We start from the raw sequence: 19,806 nt of genomic DNA, 5'->3' as shown, positions 1-19,806 counted from the left end.
ATGTCCATAAACAACCATAGATTGCAAAAAATTAGAATAATATAACATAAAATAAAGTACACATAGGTAGTTACCCAGGATCCTTACATCATCACATCATCATCATACATCATCATCATTGTTATTACTATTATTATGCCTATTTGTAATTAATTATTACTATAGTTTTCTTAGCAATATTTTTTTGGAAATGGTTTGCCACTCTCCTCTCCTTAAGGCATGATACTTGGAGAACTATTCAATGAAACAGGGTAATTCAGATAGGATGGGAAGAAGGGTAATGGTTGTTGTTTGGGAGCAAAATCACAAAATATGCTTTGTCGTAGTATTGTGAAATGATTTTGGATAGGCTTTCTTAGTTTGGTGGCTTCAAAATCTGCCAAACGACGTCCTAAATCCTTCCCAGGCAGGTTAAAGTTGTTTAATATTCCTGTCCATCTAAAATTGATTTTATATTCCTGTCCATCCGGATGGTGCTGGGCTGGGAAAAACTCACCAAATGTATAATGAAAGTGCCTCTATGTTTCTAAGTCTGGGGTAGATACCGCTGTCAGGTGCACCTGTGCCATCCAAAGAGTTTCCAGAATGTAGGTTGCATATCAAAGAGAGAAGAAAACAAAATTGTGATGAGAGAAAGAGAAATTATTGGTTTTGCTGGAAGAATGAAACACTGTTTAATTACTGTTTTAAACTGCAATGAGGGGAAAGACAGACATTCTCTAAATGTGCATTTAAACCCAGTCAGCAATAAGAAGAGACACATTTTTTAAAAAAACCACTGTGCAAGTATATTCTCATTTACATATAAGAAATAATTTGCACTCCGACTCAGAAGTAGTCCAATATTATTTAACTGTAAAAACTTTCTGGATGCTCTTCAAAAACAAATTTGTAAAACTTTCCTGATGAAAAACGTTGTTAGGTTGAAGAAGTAAGTGAGAACTAAAAATCAGGTTCCTCCAGCAGCAGTTCCCATGAAGACAATATTAATCGGTGGTAAGGATGACACCATCTCATTGTTAGCTTGTCCAGAAGAGTCCATTGGTTCCTGAGAAGGGCACTGACGAGAATGGCCATACATGCATTCAGAGGAACTTGTAGGCAGAGCAGACAGCATTTCTGAAGCTACAAAGAAAATGACAAGTTATTCTTTGTGGTGCTTCTAAAAATTAAAAAAAGGAAAAGATTCCAGAGCTTTAAATACATTCTAGTAAGATCATCCTCCAATCTGGATTTCATTTCTTAAACCTGATATATCAAGATTTACATTAATTATGCACTAAATTGAGGAATGTAATCTAATACAGATAGTCCACAACTTGCAATCACGATTGAGCCCAAAATTTATGTTAAGTGAGACATTTGTTAAGTGAGTTTTGTCCCATTTTACAGCCTTTCTATCCAGAATTAAGTGAATCTGGCTTCCCCATTGACTTTGCTTTTCAACAGATTGCAGAAGGTGATCATGTGACTTTGGGACACAATGCAATGGTCATAAGTATGAGTCAATTGCCAAGCGTCTGAATTTTGATACACATATTCATGGGGATACCACAAAGGTTGTAACTGTGAAAAATGGTCATAAGTCCCTTTTTTCAGTGCCGTTGTAACTTGGAACGGTCATTAAATGAACTGTTGTAAGTTGAGGACTACCTATAACAGTTTTAATAATTCCCAAGTCAGCTGCTTTGGTTTTTTGTTTTTTTTTTGAAACAGGAAAATCTGTTTGTGTGTAATCATCTCAGAGAGTACAAATAAGCAAAGGGATCATCATTATGTGTCACTAACTTTCCTGGTGTGAGCCCATGTATAAAAGTATTGTTTCTTTGTTCTGCAGCCACCACTAAGGCAGATTCTGTGAGGCCAGAATCTGAAAATAACATTTAACACTGCACAATACTTAAGCAAAATGGTTCGGTTGAGATCGGCATTTGTGGGACTGATTGGGGTAGATTGTAGGGGTGATATCAAAATAGAATTTTATCATATTTTATTTATCTCTCTATTAAATTATTGTATTTTATTCCAATTTCATTTTAAACTATTTTATTCCAATTTCATTTTAAATCGTATTTTATTTCAATTTCATTTTAAATTGTTTTTATCAGATTTTAGTAATAATTTGTGTCTGGAACTCTGCGCTTTGATATGACCCAAGGGCTAATCAATCAAGTAAACTAAAACTAAACTGAATACCCTTAGCTTTTTTATTCTTCAGCTTAATAGTTAAGGAATTATTAGGTGTCTTTGGCTACTGTGTGGAGTTGGTTAACCAACTCAGTTCGTCTGCCTTTCACATTCATCCTAGGCACAGATTCAAAAGAAGAGGGCATCCATGCCACACCAATCCTTTTTAGTTTTACTTACTTATAGAGTTCTGGCCAGCGATTGAGGCATCTGGATAATAAGATGTTCCCTGTTTCCTTCCTGTATCTTCTAGGATGCAAAGTGAATCATGAATGTCACTGTATGGAGGCAACGGGCGAATGCTGCTTACGCTGCTGATGACAGAAACGTGCTGATCTACCAATGACTCAAATCTGTGGGAATCTGAATAGTTTGTATTATTTCCATAGAACCCTGTTAACAGGAGGTTGACAATCAGTGAGTAAACATCTAGAACAACAGACAATATTGTATAAGTACATACACTGTAAATCTTAGGTTTTTTAAAAAAATAAAGCTTAAATTATTAAATCCGTTTAATATTTTTTTTTAAAAAAAAATAAAGAAGTTAAACTTTCATGTTGCATGTGTCCCTATATTGCTATATATATGGGACAAATGCTCTTCCAGCTAAAGATGTAATCATTCTTATATTTATATAATAGTTATGTTTCTTACATTTGTAGATAAGGTATATTATATAAATGTTTTATATTTATATATGTACATGTATTTCATAATCTAATCTAATCTAATTTAATCTAATAGATAATATTCTTATATTTTGATATTAGAAGAAATGAGGATTTACAGAATTCAGATAATTAGGTTTTCTAGCAGAAAGGAATTGCCATGATGTATCATTTGGGAAAGATTTTAATTACAGCATCCACCATATCAATCAGGAGATATTTGGCAACAATTTGAACCTTAAATATTAAAGTCATGGCTAACAAAATCAAGTTTTTAATCCACTTCATGCAGTGGATGTAAAGTTGGAAAACAGAAGATACAAAAACCAACCACACTGATGGACGCTGACTGTGGATTATAGAGATGCAATTCTTCAGGAAGACCCAGAATGGGGAGAATATTTTAGATGCTCTCATGAAACAGTTTTTCTGGCTTAACTATGTGTACATCTAAATAATATTAGAATGATCAACTACACGGCAAATTATTGCGAATGTGATTATTACAAACAATAAACTGAAATATTCACTATCAAATGTGATGAATACATACTCTACTACAGGTAATCTTTGTTTAATAACTACTCATTCAGCAACCATTTAACATTGTCATGGTGCTGATTGACGAGGACTTAATTTCATAGTTGTGGCTATTGCAACATCCTGCAGAACTACTGTTATCTGCTGGCTAGATTTTCACACAAACCCCTGAGATGGATCCATGAACTCTTATTCTTTTCTCAACTTTTATCATATCTCTGTGTTAATTGCTCACTAAATGGGTGAATTTAAAAATATGTGTGCATGCTGACACAAAGTTAAGATCCACATCGGGGGTGGGTTCTAAAATTTTTTACTACCGGTTCTGTGGGTGTGGCTTATTTTGTGGGCGTGGTTTGATGGTCATGTGACAATTCTTTAGGATTTAGCAGAGGTACTGGTCTACCAAGCTTTTAACTGCTTGCAGAGCTGTACCAGTCTACCCATTTGTTTTTGGAGGCACCGGTCTACTCATTTGTTTTTGGAGGCACCGGTCTACCAGGCACCGGTCTACCCATTTGTTTTTGGGGGCATCGGTCTACTCATTTGTTTTTGCAGGCACTGGTCTACCACCACACTGCCTTTTAACACTGATCAGCTGTAGGGTGGCCCTTTGAAGTCCCGTGGCAAGAGTTTAAACAGTTTTTTTTCCTTCTAGCCGATCAACTGGGGCTCGGGAGGCAGCGAATAGATTGGGGCGGGGCCAAATAAAAGGTAAGAGTAACGCGGTGGCGGGCAGCTCCCGAACAAAGAGAACCGGTTCGGTGATGTCATATAGTCACCGCTACCCACTCGGTGGAACCGGGCCGAACCGGGAGGAACCCACCACTGATCCACATATGAACTAGTTCAAGGACTACAAGGACACTAGACTAAATTGTAGAGCAAAGACAATAAAGTAAATTCTGAAAAGGATCAATACCATTAGAAGCAGCTGTGGAATATGCTGATCCTTGACAAGAACTTGCTGTGGTGTTGTTCACAAAACTACAACTCCCATTGTTCAAAAATTGCATACAATGTGTGTCCTGTGCGGCTGAAGAGGCTCCATAGAGAGGAAGGGAACGGGCACTATATGAAGACACAGCACAGCTGCTATTGAAGTAGTCCCGGGAGAAACGTTGCTGCTCATTGGCTGCTGGACAAAGGCTAGATTCTGCCCTCTGGGGACAGGATCCTGAAGGTGGATGAGTCTGGGCCCTGAACATGGCTGGGTAACTGGCACCGGCTCCATAGAAGTTCTGATTCGTTTGTGGCACCGTCTGGTAGAGGTATTCAGAATAAGAAGAGCAGTGCGAGTGTGCAGATAATGACGGGCCTACACTGGATGGTCTGGCAGCCATCGGTCCCTGGTTGATAACACTTCCTCGGCTGACCATGGCTGGAGAAATGGGTGGAGTGATAAGGTGGGCAGTGCTCTGAGAGAGGTCAGTCTGACCTGAGAAAACAAACAGATTTTTTTTTTTATAGCCAGACAGTAAGCAATAGTCATGGGTGTCCAAGTGTTCTTCTTCTGCGATGCCTTTTGGCAACTTAAAAAAGAGCAAGCATCTCCTTTGTTTCCTACCTGTGGGTTGCATATTCTCATTGTCTCCTGCAGGGCATGGGTTCAGACTGGATGATAAGCTACTATGATGACCGGATGATAAAGAGAAATAGGTTTGCTCCATCAGGCATTCGTTTTTCACTGAGGCATCACTAGCAATTGGAGCAGCCTTGTTGCGGTTTGCTAGGAAACAAGAACTGGGGGATGCTGTAAAGGTGGCTTTGCTGGCATCTGAGAAAATAACAAAGGTTTAGTTGTATGAAACATAGACCAGGAAACAAGATAGAATTCCATCGTCTGCATCTGCAGCATACCATGCCAAAAGGCTGATTTGTGCATGGCGATCACTGTGCAAACGCTGCCATTACATACTCGCATCTTGACATATTACACAAAGGATGTAAGTTGCAGCAATTTGCATGGTGATGTTGTCACGCAGGATTCATTCTTTACTTTCCCTTGGAAAATAAAATATTCCCTAAATATTGGATACCCACGCAGGCAGATACGATATTTGGCATCAATAATACTGGATGCAGTGGTGGGTTGCTACCGGTTCATCCCAGATTGGGCAAACCGGCAGCGGGAGCAGCAGGAGGCTCCGCCCACTCACCCAGACACTTCTGCACATGTGCAGAAGCGTTGAGTGTGCGTGCACCCACGAGCAGACCAGTAGCTTTGAAGACACTCCTATTCCAGCAGGCCGGCCTGGCCTAATTTTCTCCACTTCTTTTAAATTTTTAAATTGAAATTTTAAATTTGTTTTAAATTATTGGGAATTTTAATTGTCTCGGGCAAAATTATTTAATTTGGTTTTAATTATGTTTTTTAACTTTTGTATTTATGTGTTTTATTTTGTGCCTGTTCACCACCCTGAGTCCTTCGGGAGTAGGGCGGTATACAAATTTAATAAAATGAAAATGAAAAATAAAATAGCAATGGGTTTTGAAATCTGCCCCTGACTGGATGGATAAGGCAGCCTTCCTTAATTTACAGCCCTCCAGATGTCTTGACTTGCAAAGGATGGAAGCTGATATCTGGCATCCTGGGCAGCACTAATTTAGTGAGGGCTGTTTTAGGAGACTGTACTGTATTAATTCTATTGTAATTTAGAAAGTAGTGACAGTGACTTTCACCTAAAGAAATATGCCATATAAACCATATAGAATAGAAATGCATCCAGGTCATTTTAGGAATGAGACTAAGTGATTACTATAATAACAGATCTGTTAAACAGTGTCAATTATTAAGGTGCTGTATATGTTTAAACATTGCAATAACAAAGATTGTAATGAAGATGCCATTTAATACATGATTAGCACAGATATCAAGCCTAGAATGTATTGCAGATTGTACTTCTAGCTATTAGAAAATGCTATTTCTTTTTAAGAAAGGCTTTAAAAATCCTTTGAAAAATAAAGGAATAAACTAGTTTTATTTTGTAGGTTTTTAAGAAGAGATTGGACAACCATTTGTCTGAAATAGTATACGGATTCCTGCCTGAGCAGGGGATTGGACTAGAAAACCTTCAAAGTCCCTTCCAACTCTGTTATTCTGTTCTGTTCTGTACTTTTTAAGTATTTTTCTTCAACAATCTGCATTGGACATTTATTAGCTTGAATCACATTGATATGTAAATTGCTGATTCTGGTCTATTAATTATGTAATAGTTTGGGCCAAATACTAAAACATACAGAATTTGAAAGCATTTTCTTTAGGTTATTATATGAAAAATAAATTTTCCTCCCTTGCATGAAACGAAGTCAAAACTTCATTTGAAGGAATAATAAAAGCTTTTGTAGTGATTTATTGAAGAGGAGAAATTCATTGGAGTTTGGATAATTTGGATTTTAACATTTTAATTACATCTAAATAATAATAGTACAATCCAAAAATATTGATTCAACAGTGCCTGCCATTGAATTTAGACAGATTTACTTTGTAAAAAATATTTGGAATATTATTAAATGCTCACATGAATTTAGAATGAATTGTCTAGAAATGTAAAGAAATAAGCATAACAGTGTTACGTTAATTATCCCTCTATAGACCAACATGTAAGTGTATCCAAATATTCACTCAATTTAGGCATCTGTCCACCTAACATTAGACAAACAGGCACACCCCATTGGACTTCAGATCCCTAAAGATTGCAAACTGCCAATTCCAGTTACCTAGATTCTTCATATATTTGTCCAATAAATTCTGAAGTTCTTGTTCTTTATCATTGTGGAATTGGGTCTCCATCGCAAGCAGGATGTATTCATCTAAAAGCATGCGGATGAGATGAAATGAACCTGCCACAGGAAGAAAAGTGAAGAGATGGTGCATAACCTTATCTTGCTGACCATCTCTCAACACTGCACAAGGAGCAAGTGAAACAAACAAATAATTGCTGGACTTTCAGTGACCTACTAAGACCAACAAAGCACGGTGCTTAACTCCTTACCCTAATCTTGCTTGATGCTGGCCCACCTCACTCAATATATTTACTATCCTGCAAGTTATTTGACCACCGATGACATCAAAGTACGACACTGATGAAAGTGAGACATGCTTTATACTTGAACAGAGCTACATTAGAACATGATAACACTGAATCCATGCACGGATATGGATTTGCTGCATTTTCCTAATGTCAAAAAACTAAAAAGAAACTGACAGAATCTTGATGGCCTATTTGTAATGTATAAGGAACTCTAAAGGAATAATGTTGTTATACATATGGCAGAATATCATCTTCTCTATTAAACATCTAGCGTTTGCATAACTCTCCCATCCAACAATCGTATCTATTGTGAGAATCAGGTCTCTTTTCATAAAAAGATGAAGATTTGGATGGCAGTGGGGATGAATTCATGTTCTGTTTATGACAGAGAAGTCATACTTATCCCTGCCACATGATAAACCACTTCTGTGAATGAAGATGTGACAAGAAAGTATGTGATTCAAAGGAAGAAGAAAATAAATATGCATGGGAATCAATAGCTATTTTTACAGGGAATGCACATTTATTATTATTATTATTATTATTTTATTTTAGGAGCTGCAGGTTGCATAGTTGTTGATGTCATTGGACTTTTTAATTTTGTAGGGCTTGAGGAAGGGATTTACAGGAAAAAGGTGTCTTAAGACTTCAAATAAGTTTATACACCTATTTTAAAGAATAAAGGTTTTTAGAAGGTAGGGGAAGCAAACCATGTGGCTTCCAACTCCTTTACCATCAGCAATCAAAGGAAAGGCTGTATTCTTTTTTCTGGTTAACAAACCAATGTTTTGTTTTTCAGCCCTCTCTTCTTGTGCACGAGTATATTTTTGTGTAGATATGTGCACTGGGAAACAAAGGGGAAGTTGCATATAATCTATAGGAATGTTTCTCAGTCTTAGCAACTTTTAAGATGTTTTGACTTCAGTTCAAAGGTGGAGTGATGGAGGAGAATGCTGAAATTAGCTAAAATAAACTATGCTGGAAATTAGCAAAATAATAATTGGAGGTATAGAGGAGAATACATTGAAGAATAATTATTAATAAGGGGTGAAAAAGAAAATGTTGGGCAATAATTAAAATGAAATGAAAAACTTTGAGATGTCTGTGTAAAAGTTTAAGATTAAAAGATTGGATGAATTGGGTCTAGAAAATGAGAAAAATAGAAAGAAATTTTGATTAATAAATTGAAATAAAAATTGAGTTGTATATATTTGGAAATTAAGATTCGTGGTGATAAAATTGTAAGGTAAATATATAGATTAACAGATTAGACTGTTTTTGTGTTTAATGTTAATGTTAAAAGGAGAAATGGAGAAAAATTTAGACAGAGCGGTATTGAATTTTGATTTATCATTGAATTTATAATTGAATATAAAAATGAGCTTTGTTTTAATAGGAAATTAAGATGTATGATAAGATAATAGAAAGACTTAAATTATGTCTTGTTGTTGGAATTTATGTTAAAAATATCTGTCTTCATTTGTAAAACTAGTCTCCCTATTTGTGACCGGACCAAGACTTCGTTCTTGGGGGGGGGGGGGAAATTATGTTTATGTTTGAAAAAATGAAAAAAAAAAATACAAAAAAAAAAAGATGATTTGACTTCAGTTCCCAGATTCCAGCCATTTGAAATCTAGATAATCTTAAAATTGCTAAGATTGAGATACACTGGCCTATAAGGTCATATGATGCAAAGGGAGGGACGAAAGGAGCTTAGAATGGAAATATTCCCAACAATTTGAGGGCTGCCCAACTTCGTCCCCCATTTGGATGCAGGGGAAAGATTTTCCAGAATGTTTTCTCTACAGACCCCATCAGACCCAGTCCATTTTTTAACTTAATCCTTTTTCTTTTTCTTCTTTTTTTTTTGCCAGTTCCTTGACAGTTTACTGCTCGCACAGTCCTGATCCAGTTTATAGGATTTCTTTCCAACATTCTGAATAACTAAAAGAATAACTTTTAGATGTTTCTGTGCTTGACACTGTGGCTGCCTCTAATTAAACTACTTATGCCAGTCTGATGGCCATTTGGCATTTATGATAAAAGTAAAGGTAAAAGTTCCCCTCGCACATATGTGCTAGTCGTTCCTGACTCTAGGGGGCGGTGCTCATCTCCGTTTCAAAGCTGAAGAGCCAGCGCTGTCCAAAGACGTCTCCATGGTCATGTGGCCAGCATGATTAAATGCCAAAGGTGCACGGAACACTGTTATCTTCCCACCAAAGGTGGCCCCTATTTTTCTACTTGCATTTTTACGTGCTTTTGAACTGCTAGGTTGGCAGAAGTTGGGACAAGTAACGGGAGCTCACCCTGTTATGCAGCAGTAGGATTTGAACCGCTGAACTGCCGGCCTTTCGATCAGCAAGCTCAGTGTCTTAGCCACTGAGCCACTGCTTCCCATAGACATTTATGATACTTTATCTAATTATGCCACTGTATCAGAAACACAGGAATTGAGACATGATGTGAAATAATTTCCTTTGAATGCAAGCACAGATCACTTATTGAATGAAAGAGATTTACTTTACTGTTCTGGAGGTGGCATGCACTGATTTAAAACTTTTTTTATTTTTTTTGTTTTTCCTGAAAAAAAAAAGAGGTTTAACAGAACTTTGTTGAAGCTGAAAGGTGATACTACTAACTTATCAGAAGAGAGCCTGTCCTCTGACTTAATAAGAATAGAATCATCATCTGGAATATTCCTTAAACAAACAAAAGAATTGGAGAAAAATTAAATACCAAAACTGGACGCATTGTTCAAAGTGAGATTATGCATTACTCGAGCTCCAAAGAAGCTCCACTTGAGAAGGAAATCTTGGGCTCTCTTCTTTAGAGACCGACCATTCTGCTTGCTTGCCTAAAAGGAGAAAACATTGTTTTTGAATCTTTTATATTTTAGAACAGAGCAGATTCCACATTCCTGTCATTGCGTTAACATTTCCTGAGATCAGTTCCAGTGGTGGGATTCAAATTTTTTTACTACCGGTTCTGTGGGCGTGGCTTGGTGGGCATAGCATGGCATGGCTTGGTGGGCATGGCAGGGGAAGGATACTGTAAGATCTCCATTCCCACCCTAGTCCAGGGGAAGGATACTGTAAAATCTCCATTCCCTCCCCACTCCAGGGGAAGGTTATTGCAAAATCCCCATTTCCTCCCAATCAGCTGGGACTCAAGTGACAGAGAATAGATGGGGGCAGGGCCAGTCAGAGGAGGTATTTACTGGTTCTCTGAACTACTCAAAATTTCCGCTACCGGTTCTCCAGAACTTGCTGAATACCTCCTCTGATCAGTTCACTTGTCTTTTTCCTATGATGGCCTCCCTAGAAAACCACATACTGACTAATGAAAAATAGTGTGTTTGCATAAAGAGATATTCACACCAAATTCATAGCCACCTCCCTCCATGAATAGGCTATTTAGGAGTGGGAGTGAAACACTTTTACCTCAATGATGCGAAAACAGTGTACCACTGGGCTTATTTAAAAAACCAAAAGCTCAGAGAAAAGTAAATAGCTCAGGGAAAGAAAAATAGCAGTGACAACTAGGTGGTACAGAGAAGCCCTGAGTCTTCAAGCCAACAGATACCTATAGAATGTATTAAGCAATCAGGAATTTGAAACTAAATTTCCTACCCCAAAGGAATCCTCAAAATATGTTAAAACCCAAAATATGGGTTTTTAAATTTTATAATTGGTTAGATAAGAGGAAGAATGCCAAAAACAAGGGATAACAAGTGTCTGGAAATGTATATATCAATGTATATTAATATATCAATGTATATTGAACTTCTGAATGTAATATTGGTTTATTAAATACATGCATAGTTGGTTAGGAAGTAAAATACTGTATACTTGATATATAATGAAGTAGGAGATATATAAATTTGTATATAGAGCAAGGAATAGATTACTTATTAACTTGATTTTGACGTAAACATTAGAAACCAGAGATGTTGAGCCCATTGTTTTACTTTTAAAACTAATAAAATAATAGTAATAATAATAATAAATATGGGTTGGGATCTTACTGAGTTCACAAGCAATTTAGAGGAGTTGCTTTTAAAACACTTTGCCTCAGGCATAATAAGAGAGCTGTGACTTTTTGAGTAATGTAATGTTAAATAAATGGATTGGCTTTCTGCCTGCTTCCTTTTGTTAGCAATGGAACAACAACTTGATGAATCAAACAATAGGGTTATTATTTCTATTATATAACTTTATTTTGTTTAATACCTCTTGTAAATATCTGTGTGTCTCCAGCAGCTCTGTCACAGGGTACATGATAGCATATTTGGAATGTCTATATGTGTTCAAGAAATTCAATATTTTGAAATCTAGGGAGGGGGGTGGGGGGGAAGGAGGGAAAGGGGTGGGTGGGAAAGGGGAGGGAGGGGTTGAGGGGGGAAGGGTGGGGGGGTGAAAATGTTTGTATTTTCTACAAAACTTTTTAATAAAAAAAAAAGAAATTCAATATTTTAATCTGGTATTTTGCATTTCAAACCCTTTGCAATGGACGGTAAGAAAAAAAAAGCTTAAAATGACCCACAAGAAGTACTGTTAAAGGTTGGCAGTCTACTTGTTATAAAGAGCAAATGCTGATAAAAAAAATGTGGAACAAGAAATGAGAGTGGTTGCTTCAAAATGAAATGAGATATAAGGAATTATCCAAAAGTAAGCAAACCCATTTTTCTCTCCCATTAATAAATGGGGCTTTGTATTTGATTTTTTTAAAAAAATTCAATATGTGTAGAATCTACCTTTTCTGGCTAGAAAATTTCTATGATGATCTTTCATACTCTCTGACAAGGAAGAAAAAAAACATGGAATTTACTGGCATGGAGTTCAGGGATATAAGTTCAGGAGTCAGAAACTGCATTCTCAACTATGAACTATACCTTGGGGAAAGAATAGGGAGCTGATATTTAATTAAACAATGGAAGTTCAAAATCTTTTGTGGGAAGAATATACAAAGACTAAGTAAGTCCTCGCAGTGAATACTACCGTGAGAAGGAGAGAGGTTAAAGCTCGCTTATAGGAAGAAAACAAGCAAAGAACCTAATACCGAGTCACAACTGTTGCAATAAAATAATACTAAGTTTGCAGGTCAAAAAGTAGAATTGTTAGTCTGCAGGAAGGCAAGGCTTTATCACAACGTATTGGGAACAAAATGTGCTTTAACTCTGTATTTCCTGAAAATCTCATAAAACCTGAATGCCATAGATGCAAGAAATCAACATTTGTATCCGTACCCAGTACATTTTTAGCTTCCCTCTTGTGATTGTAGGCTTCCAAGAGGCCAAACTCCCTCCCCTTTTTCATCATCTGGAACCTTACACATCCTCTAGAGCAGGGGTCTCCAACCTTGGCAACTTTAAGACTTGTGGACTTGTGAGCTTCTCTGGCTGGAGAATTCTGAGAGTTGAAGTCCACAAGTCTTAAAGTTGCCAAGGTTGGAGACCCCTGCTCTAGAGCAGCTTTTCCCAACCTGATGCCCTTCATCTGTATCAGAGAAAAGCTCCCAGAATTCTCAGTCACATTCTAAGCCAGCCCATCTGGAAAATACCAGGTTGAGGAAGGACATTCTGAGGCTTCCATAGTTTAAAACCCTAACTTGGAATCAGCCAGTTGACAAGAAGGTAGAAAGAAGAGGCTGGGTTTTTCCCTTCTGAAGCATCTGAAGGTACATCTACCAGTTGTATGATCCTGCATCTCAGGTTTGCATTGCAACCCATTACACCTCACTATATAACATGCACATATTGATTATTTCAATATCAACCATTAGAGAAAGGCCTGATCAGGATCAGGACATAAGTGGGTGTGAAGTTTTTCAAATGATTGCTCTATATACTTTAATCCTTTGAAAATTCCTACCACCACTTATTGCTATTAATGAAGGATGAAAGACTGAATTGGTATCCATAGAAGTATGGATACTTTAACAATATACTTGCATTGTGAATATGCTATATCTACTTGTTAAATTTTACTCTTCTACCTCTTCTATTATCTTCCTAGATTTAACATTAAATGGAAACTCAAAATTGGATAGGAGAGCCAATAGGTTTAGGTTATTCAGTATGGCTTGGTACTAAATTGTTGTTATTGTTAGTTGCGAAGTCGTGTCTGACCCATCGCGATCCCATGGAGAACTTTCCTCCAGGCCTTCCTGTCCTCTACCATCCCCTGGAGACCATTTAAGTTCACGCCAACTGCTTCAGTGTCTCCATCCAGCCACCTCATTCTCTTCCATCCCCTTCTTCTTTTGCCCTCAATCATTCCCAGCATTAGGTTAGTACTAAATATAAACAGTTAATCAAGTATCATACAGCTGAAGATTAAATCAGTGAATAGTCTGATTGCAGATATATTAAAAAGATAGCAGTGATCATGACAAGGCTTCCATTGGTTTATCTGACAGAGTGCATGTATTAGAGATTCTCTTTTAGATCTCCAATCAATCTGGTAGGACTAAAGACAGACCCTTCCAATTGTAGGCTCATCTTCTCTACCCCAAAGTTTGTATGCAATGTCCCACTCATCTCGGGGGACATAAATGGATCTTAAATCTTTATTTGATTAAAGTGCTGTGTTGAGTTTTAAACTCCTTCAAACTACTGGTTTATAAAAAATGTTTTTGCACTTGTAAATATGTTTTGTGTGTAACCCAAAACCCTTCATAAAAATAGTTTATAAGCCATTTATGACCGGGTTTTACCCTGAAAAGCAGTATATACCCATTTCACGTGGTTAAATAGGATCAAACAGTGTTCACATGCTCATTTTGGATAATCCTCTAGCACTGAGTAAGACATCAGAGTTCAGCTGTTTGTGGTGAAGTTATAAAGTGCCACTTTCGCAAACAGCAAATAAAAGAAGCCATTTGGTATGATGGAGAGGCCCTATTCTTTTTCACCAAACAGAAGGCCGAGGGCAATGGAAGGATTATGTGCTCTGTAAATCATTACCTCTTACTCTCTAATCTTGATTCATATAGTAAATTGTTCAGTACTTTTTTCCCAGATGTGGCTGGAAAACACTGAATATTGTATATGTTTATTCTAGAACAATGTTCCATGACAGATATTAATTGATGGGCAATTTTCCTCCACTGGTTTTTAAAATAATGGATATTTAAAGTTTAACTAAGCAAACCTGGGAATATAATTTTATTATCTGATTATTATTCTTTTGGTAGAATGATAGAAGTTGTGTGAAAGTAGCAATTATTTTATGAGTGGGATATGACAGACAGTGCCGCTTCTTTCCGCACTGTTACATCTCTGTCCATCATCCTTTAGCCTCTCTATATGCTTTATAAGAAAAAGTTCAATAAGAAGAATTAAATATTCATCCCATTGATACATGGGAAATGAGATAGGCTACAGGTTGCTAAAGGAGAAAGCATAGGCACTTGTAGTTCCTTTGTAAGTAATATAAATGCAAGATTAATTTACATTTGTTCTCTTTTTTCTCCAACTCAAAAGGATTATATTACGCATAAATAGTTTGAAAGATATATATATATAATACTAGATGAATTGATATACATCTGAATCACTATGGAAATACACCCTCGCTATCACAGCAATAAAGCAAATCTGAACATTCATATTTAATTTGGGGACCAAGGATGCTTTTCATCTTTAGGTAGCATTCTTAGGGCTACTCTTTATAAAGTGGGGGGCACCAAGCCAGAAGAAAAAAAAATACATGAGGCCCAGTCCAAAAATCCTAGGCTTGATTTAAATGACTTTAAATGTAAAATTAATATTAAACTAATCTAAATACTGCTAATACGATGTACTTAATATTTTTCCCCATTCTGTAAAATATACAAAGTGGTGGAAATTTTGGGAGATGTTCTGAAATCAGGCTTTGGAGGATTTTATAAAGGCCTGGAAAGTGCAACTATTCACAATTGGATAAAAAAGATTTCGTAAGAAGAAAGAATGTTGATCCAAAAGGCAAGACCTAGAAAATCAGATTATAAACAAGCACCATTGGAAGCCATTTATTTTCAGTTTTAATCTTACCTTAATAACTCTTTGCTCAATTACGGTATCCAGCCATTCAATAAACGATTCCACAGTAGCATTCTTCTTTAAGAGGTCCTTCAATTCTTGGAACACTGTAATAGAGTCATCTACTATGTAAAAAGGAAAATATGTGATTGTGTTCTTCTCTGAACAGGAGAGGAAGCCACTCACCCGTCATTATTAGTTTTGTAGCATGTAAAGGAAAGAAAAAGGGAGAATTAGAGCAATGAAGGAAAAACAAGAAGAGAGAAAATATGGGAGATTTCTTGAGTTCATCAAACTAACTGCTGAGCTTATTTCCCAGGGAAATTTTATGTGATTAGGAAGGTTTTGCATTTATTCAAAATTGAGAGTTCTATCTATCAATCAAGCCAGTTCTATTGTACATTCAAATTTTGTATCATAGAACTTGTTCGGATTACTGTATGCATTTCCTTTTACAAAAACATTTTGTCCCACTATACATACTCATAGCATTCTTCTTTGGAGAGCTCATGCATGAAAGACTGAGTTCTCAGTTAATGGGATTATACTGTCTCTATTGCACATACCAAAATTCAGATCCTAGCTGCCTGTTGCACACAGATGCATGTTAACCAAACCAAAAAGCCAATGAGTGAGGGAAATTATAGCAGAGAGATGGCAGAGTAGAAGAAAATTAAGCTTTCTTTTACCCTTCCAATGTTATGCTTACTCATCCCATCAGAATGGAGAAAAAGAGCTACTAAGATTTATCTGTCAGGATTTGGATATAATATGTAGCTAAGCCTTAAGGAATACGGGTGCATATATTATCATTACAATTATATTTGCCATTTAATATTATTATGGCTAATAAAGAACTAATTCAAGAACTTGCAGGGTATGCCATGGGATGGATACAGAAACTTTGATGTCCCATCAACCATCACTATCTATAAAGATAAGAGAGGGAATTTAGAGAATCCAAAATGCCAAGAATCTTTCTTTACTGAACAGTCAAGAAAACAAAGAACACCACACTGGGTACAAAAATTGGAAAGTAATTTGTAATCTGAATTTTGTTTTAGTAGTTTTTAATCTAATAAATTTTTAGAAGCTATACTTATTTAAGAAAAATCAAGCCACATTAAATATTTCCTAAGCAAATATCTAAATTATTGAAATCAGTCTAAGTTTAATGTCCTGAGTCAATGATGTTTTATAGCTACTGTACTTTGGTATACTTAAAACATATTTAACAAAAACCCCTATGTCCTATTGGTGAAACTGCTTTAATTATCATTACAGGAAAGCACAATTCCTCCTTCAATCTATGGTTCCCCATGGAGAACTTTCTCAGAATCGGGTCTAAAGATTGGCAGATTTTTCAGAGCATTTGAAATTGACATAGAGGAGCAAAAAGCCCTATTGTGTGAATAAGGTTACATTTGCATGTTCTTCAGTTCATGCAAACCAGTAGCAATACAATTATATCTGTCTTGACGTAGTAGTGGGATTAAGCAATGTTTGAACCTCTATGTATTAATTAACTTTGCCTATCTCACAGCAGTGAGAAATTTATTTAATCAGTTTTTTTTAAAAAAGGAAGAACAAAAAAAGTAATCTTGGTCAATTAAATAAGGAAACAAAAAAAGGAATCCAACAAAAACATTTGAAATCTTCCTTATGTGATGAATTATTTTCGGGTCACACACAAAATGAGAGAGTACAGCCAGATCTTAATAAAAATATAAAGAAATAATCACTGGAGAAATATACACGTTGATAAATTATTTCACAATATATGTGTGTGAAGTAGCTATGCAGAAGAGGAAAGGAAGGAAGAAGGGACTAAGATTTCAAATAACATACACAAGAATTGATTACAGGCAGTCCTCGATTGACAAGTCTGTTTAGTGACCGTTCGAAGTTACAACAGCACTGAAAAAAAAGTGACTTATGACTGTTTTTCAGACTTAGAACCATTGCAGCATCCCCATGGTCACATGATCAAACTTCAGATGCTTAGCAACTTGATATATTCATGACAGTTGCAGTGTCCCGGGGCAGGGCTGGGTTCTACTTACCTTTACTACCGGTTCACAACGGGGCCGTGCGTGCGCGCTCTTCTACGCATGAGCAGAAGCTTCTGCACATGCCCAGAAGCATTTTGATGACGTTGGGGTAGGTGGGCGGAGCCTCCCGCCGGCTTTACTACCGGTTCTATAGAACCGGTGCAAACCGGGAGCAACCCACCACTGTCCTGGGGTCATGGGATCCCATTTTGCGACCTTCTGACAAGCAAAGTCAGTGGGGAAGCCAGATTCACTTAACAACTGTGGCAAGAAAGGTCATAAAATGGGGCAAAATTCACTTAACAAATGTCTCCCTTAGTAACAGAAACTTTTGGGCTCAATTGTGGTCATAAGTTGTATATACTTTCCAATGGATATGTCCTGTTTTATGAATTTTAATATTTTAACACTTTTGGGCTACTTTTTAATCCAAATGTTAAATTATGGGAAATTTTAGGGTCAAAGAGAGTTCCTTGCAGGCAGTGGAAAAGTTGATCTAAAGCTGCTTATGCCATTGAATTGAATTGGGAATCTCCTGTGATCAGGGAATTTCGGTAGTCAATTGAACATTTCTGTAGAGAAGTCCATGTTGACATATGTGTGAAGCCAGCTTTGTTTTAAATTGGCTTCTAATGCAAAACATTTCATATATAGGGAGTGTAAGGTAAGTTCAAGCGTGCATTTCAGTTTTACAGAATAGAACAGGGGTGACAAAGTCAATTTCATTTAGGGCCGCATCAGGGTTGTGTTTAACTTTGGGGGGCCAGGGTGGGTGTGGCCAGCTCAACGTCAGTTGTGTTGGGGGAACCTGTAGTGGTGCAAGCATTCTGCAAGCAAAAATGGGCTCCTGAGCTCCGTTTTCAGCTGTGATGGCCTCCTGCAACCCTCTGCCAGGGAAAACAGAGCTCGGGAGGGCCGCATACAGCTCTCCCGAGCTCCGTTTTTGCTGGCAGAGGCACCACGGACTAGTCCCGCCCATTTCCAGGGCAGCCCTGCAGCTCTAAGCACCCGATGGGCCGAATCCAGTCCCCGGGCCTTGAGTTTGACACCTCTGAAATAGAATGAAAATCCTAGGACAGGTTGAGAAACACAATCCTTTCGGATGTAAGCAGAAGCTTACATTCAGTGTAGCCCTCCGCCTCAGAGTCCAGACTCCCTGAAATTGTGAGAAGTGCCTGAGATCCAATGCCATACAGATCAACCTTTTCAATATCAGTAACCATGGCGTTCACTATATGTTGATCAAAGAGAGCAGGCCGTGCAATCTGTGAAGACAAAACAGAGGAAAAATCCTGAATGTCTGTTGATGGCGTAGCAGTGGCATAGCACAGCTACATTTTCAAAATTATTCATGATCAAATATGATTATTTTGCTACTTAAATATTAATATTATGCAATGTAATTTAATGGAATTAATAACTTGCTAAAATTGCGATCAGATTGGTAACTAAATTTTAGCTGCCTCAACAGCAAATACAGGGAGTCCTCGACTTACGACCACAACTGTGCCCAAAGTTTCTGTTGCTAAGTGAGTGAATTTTGCCCCATTTTACGATCTTTCTTGCCATGGTTGTTATGTGAATCATTGTAGTTGTCAAGTTAGTGACCCAGTTGTTAAGTGACTCTAACTTCTCCATTGATTTTGCTCGTCAGAAGATTTGCAAAAGGTAATCACATGATCCCAGGATACTGTGACCATCGTAAATATAAGTCAGTTGCCAAGCATCTGAATTTTGATCACATGACCATGGGGATACTACAATGATCATAAGTGTAAAAAATGGCCATAAGTCACTTTTTTCCGTGCCATTGTAACTTTAATTGGTCACTAAACGAATTGTTGTAAATCGAGGATTATCCGTATGGGAGCCAGTTTCGTGTAATAGTTAAGGCCGTGGTGGCACAGTACTGCAGGCTACTGTTGCTGACCACTGGCTGCCTGCAGTTTGGAAGTTCGATTCTTACCAGGCTCAAGGTCGACGGTAAAAAATGAGGACCCAAATTGCTGGGGGCAATATGCTGACTCTAAAGCACGGTGAAGCAGTATATAAGTCTAAGTGCTATTGCTACTGTTATTACTAAGCCACCAGGCTAGAAACCAGGTGATTGTGTGTTCTGTTCTGCCTTATGTAAGAAGCTATCTGGGTGACTTTGAGTCAGTCACTCCCTCTCTGCTTTAGGAAGGAGGCAAGGGAATTAAGGAGAAAGTTCCTAACAGTGAGGACAACCAGTGGAACAGCTTGCCTTCAGAAGCTGTGGGTGGGTCATCCCTGGAGGTTTTTAAGAAGAGATGGGACAGCCA

At 37.3% G+C, this 19,806-nt stretch overlaps 1 protein-coding gene across 1 annotated transcript in view; it reads right to left on the bottom strand.

The window, feature by feature from the left end:
• Window positions 1-655: 655 nt before the first annotated feature.
• Window positions 656-19,806, bottom strand: part of RFX6 (regulatory factor X6) — a 46,815-nt gene continuing 27,664 nt past the window's right edge. Inside the window, exons 12-19 of the mRNA XM_034418675.2 lie at window positions 18,624-18,768; window positions 15,465-15,559; window positions 10,169-10,286; window positions 7,119-7,241; window positions 4,966-5,175; window positions 4,321-4,836; window positions 2,368-2,580; window positions 656-1,125 (exon numbers count right to left, since the gene is read on the bottom strand). Of these exons, the coding sequence (XP_034274566.2) occupies window positions 950-1,125; window positions 2,368-2,580; window positions 4,321-4,836; window positions 4,966-5,175; window positions 7,119-7,241; window positions 10,169-10,286; window positions 15,465-15,559; window positions 18,624-18,768 (1,596 nt within the window). The 3' untranslated portion in view covers window positions 656-949. The remainder of the gene's footprint in view (window positions 1,126-2,367; window positions 2,581-4,320; window positions 4,837-4,965; window positions 5,176-7,118; window positions 7,242-10,168; window positions 10,287-15,464; window positions 15,560-18,623; window positions 18,769-19,806) is intronic.

The sequence above is a fragment of the Pantherophis guttatus genome, chromosome 1 (genome assembly GCF_059756535.1).
Source record: "Pantherophis guttatus breed Tessera chromosome 1, ASM5975653v1, whole genome shotgun sequence".
NCBI lineage: Eukaryota > Metazoa > Chordata > Lepidosauria > Squamata > Colubridae > Pantherophis > Pantherophis guttatus.
Note: the sequence above shows the minus strand (reverse complement) of the source record. Positions and strands in the feature narration are given on the sequence as shown.